Source organism: Sinocyclocheilus anshuiensis, unplaced genomic scaffold, assembly GCF_001515605.1.
Source record: "Sinocyclocheilus anshuiensis isolate Anshui unplaced genomic scaffold, SAMN03320099.WGS_v1.1 scaffold637, whole genome shotgun sequence".
NCBI classification, from domain to species: Eukaryota; Metazoa; Chordata; class Actinopteri; order Cypriniformes; family Cyprinidae; genus Sinocyclocheilus; species Sinocyclocheilus anshuiensis.
Window position 1 is genome coordinate 2,356,272 of NW_015539816.1, and position 2,237 is coordinate 2,358,508.

The 2,237-nt window shown below is 34.2% G+C and overlaps 1 protein-coding gene across 1 annotated transcript in view; it reads left to right on the forward strand.

Moving 5' to 3' along the window:
• Nucleotides 1-2,237, forward strand: part of LOC107683985 (disheveled-associated activator of morphogenesis 1-like) — a 52,264-nt gene that overhangs the window by 27,290 nt on the left and 22,737 nt on the right. The window contains exons 5-8 of the mRNA XM_016480091.1: nucleotides 1,008-1,341; nucleotides 1,433-1,543; nucleotides 1,694-1,797; nucleotides 1,897-1,963. Of these exons, the coding sequence (XP_016335577.1) occupies nucleotides 1,008-1,341; nucleotides 1,433-1,543; nucleotides 1,694-1,797; nucleotides 1,897-1,963 (616 nt within the window). The remainder of the gene's footprint in view (nucleotides 1-1,007; nucleotides 1,342-1,432; nucleotides 1,544-1,693; nucleotides 1,798-1,896; nucleotides 1,964-2,237) is intronic.

Consider the following 2,237-nt stretch of genomic DNA (forward strand, 5'->3'; position numbering starts at 1 on the left):
CAAACCGAGCCGAACCGAGCCGTGCCGTACCGTACTGAGCCGTACCGAGCCGAGTCGTACCAGGCAGTGGAAAAGCGCCATTTGTGCCTAATAACATTCAGGCTGCATATCAAACCATTCCTTTCACAGCTTAAGGCAATTGTATTTAAAGTCAAGTGCTTTATAGGGGCTATAAATCAGTCTAGCTACTGATGTGATATATTATTTCACATTCATCACCTCCTTGAGGAGTCAATCATTTTCAGATTTACAAATCATTACAAATGTTTACCTAGCGGCCTAGCGGTTAACACACATGCTTGGGTTTGGTGCTCATGTTGCAAATTTACTGTGGGTTTGAATCCAACCCATGTCATGTGGCAATCCCATTGCACCATCATTTCCTGTCATCTCTTCACTTTTGATAATAAATAAAATGAAACTTTTATCTAAAAATGTAAATATATTTAAATGTATAAAAATTATTTAAATTTATATAAAAATTAATGTGTACGTTATTCTAAATTCTTCTGTATTCATTCATAAGACAAGAAATTGAGAAATTAGAGAAAAATACATTTTAGGTATGTCTTCTAATAAGAAATATTAGATATTTTTTTTATTCAGTGTAATGACGATTTTTTTTATATTTTACAATTTTCTCTTATGGAGGCCCAATCTTGCAGAAATGTCAAATAAATAAAGTAAAAAATAAACACAGAAAATAATAAATAAAGGGCAAAAACGAATAAAAATAAATACAGGACTAAATTTAATTAAAAATTAATTGTATATATTTTTAGGTCTTTTTATTTATTTATCATTTCTGTATTAGTAAGAAAATATACTAGGAAATAATAAGGTAACTTTCAAAGAAAGCATTGCAAGTGGACATCTGGGAAAAATAAAAATATGAAAACATCTATGATATGGCAGCTTTAAAGTTAAAGCTTTTTTTTCTATCGTAACTTATAAAATTGAATGAGTGAGAAAGATCTTTAACGAACAGCTGAAATCATTCCTTATAGGTTTGTAACACGGTTCATCGATATGGATGGCCTGACATGCATCCTGAACTTCCTGAAGAGCATGGATTATGAGACCACTGAGTCTCAGATCCACACTTCCCTCATCGGCTGCATCAAAGCCCTGATGAACAACTCCCAGGGTCGTGCTCACGTGCTCTCTCACTCCGAGAGCATCAACATCATCGCTCAGAGTCTGGCCACCGAGAACATCAAGACTAAAGTGGCAGTGCTGGAGATCATGGGTGCTGTGTGTTTAGTGCCGGGAGGCCACAAGAAGATTTTGGAGGCCATGTTGCACTATCAAAAGTTCTCTTGTGAGCGCACACGATTTCAGGTGGGCTGGTTTGTTTATAGCATGATAAAACATCAAGAAAGTCTGTATGAGGATAAATGTCAATCCCACTACCATCTTTCTTTTGTCACAGACATTGCTGAATGATCTGGACAAAAGCATAGGACGGTACAGAGACGAGGTCAGCCTGAAAACGGCGATTATGTCCTTCATTAATGCTGTTTTAAGCCAAGGAGCTGGTGAAGTAAGACATTTCGGTTGCTTACACACTATTTTAACACATCTGATGAGTGACCAGATCTGTGCTTTAATATATAAATATCTACCAAAATAAGTCTCCTATTTGCCCTTGAAGGAATAGTATATCAGTAAGTGTTTCTTTAATAACTCGTAGGCCAGCCTTGAGTTCCGGGTTCATTTGCGATATGAGTTCCTCATGTTGGGGATTCAGCCCATCATCGACAAACTCAGGTCACATGAAAACTCTACTTTAGACAGGTAAGGGCCACAATTGCTAACTTGAGCTTTATTAATGGAGTCTTATCAGCAAATTTGAGCATCTTGATTTTGCTGTTTCTTTTTTTTTTGTCTCCTCAGGCATTTGGATTACTTTGAGATGCTGAGAAATGATGATGAGCTCACATTATCCAGGCGGTTTGAGGCTGTGAGTAGATTAAAAATAATATTTCTAATAATGGTTTTATATTTTATGTATAGATATATTGTTTACAATTATTATTATATTATAAAAATATGATAAAAAACTGTAATCATATATATATACTGTATATGTATATATATATATTAGTGCTGTCAAACAATTAATCGTGATTAATCGCATCCAAAATAAAAGTTTTTGTTTACATAATATATGTATGTGTATATTTATTATGTATATATAAATACACACACATACAGCATATATTTTGAAAATATTT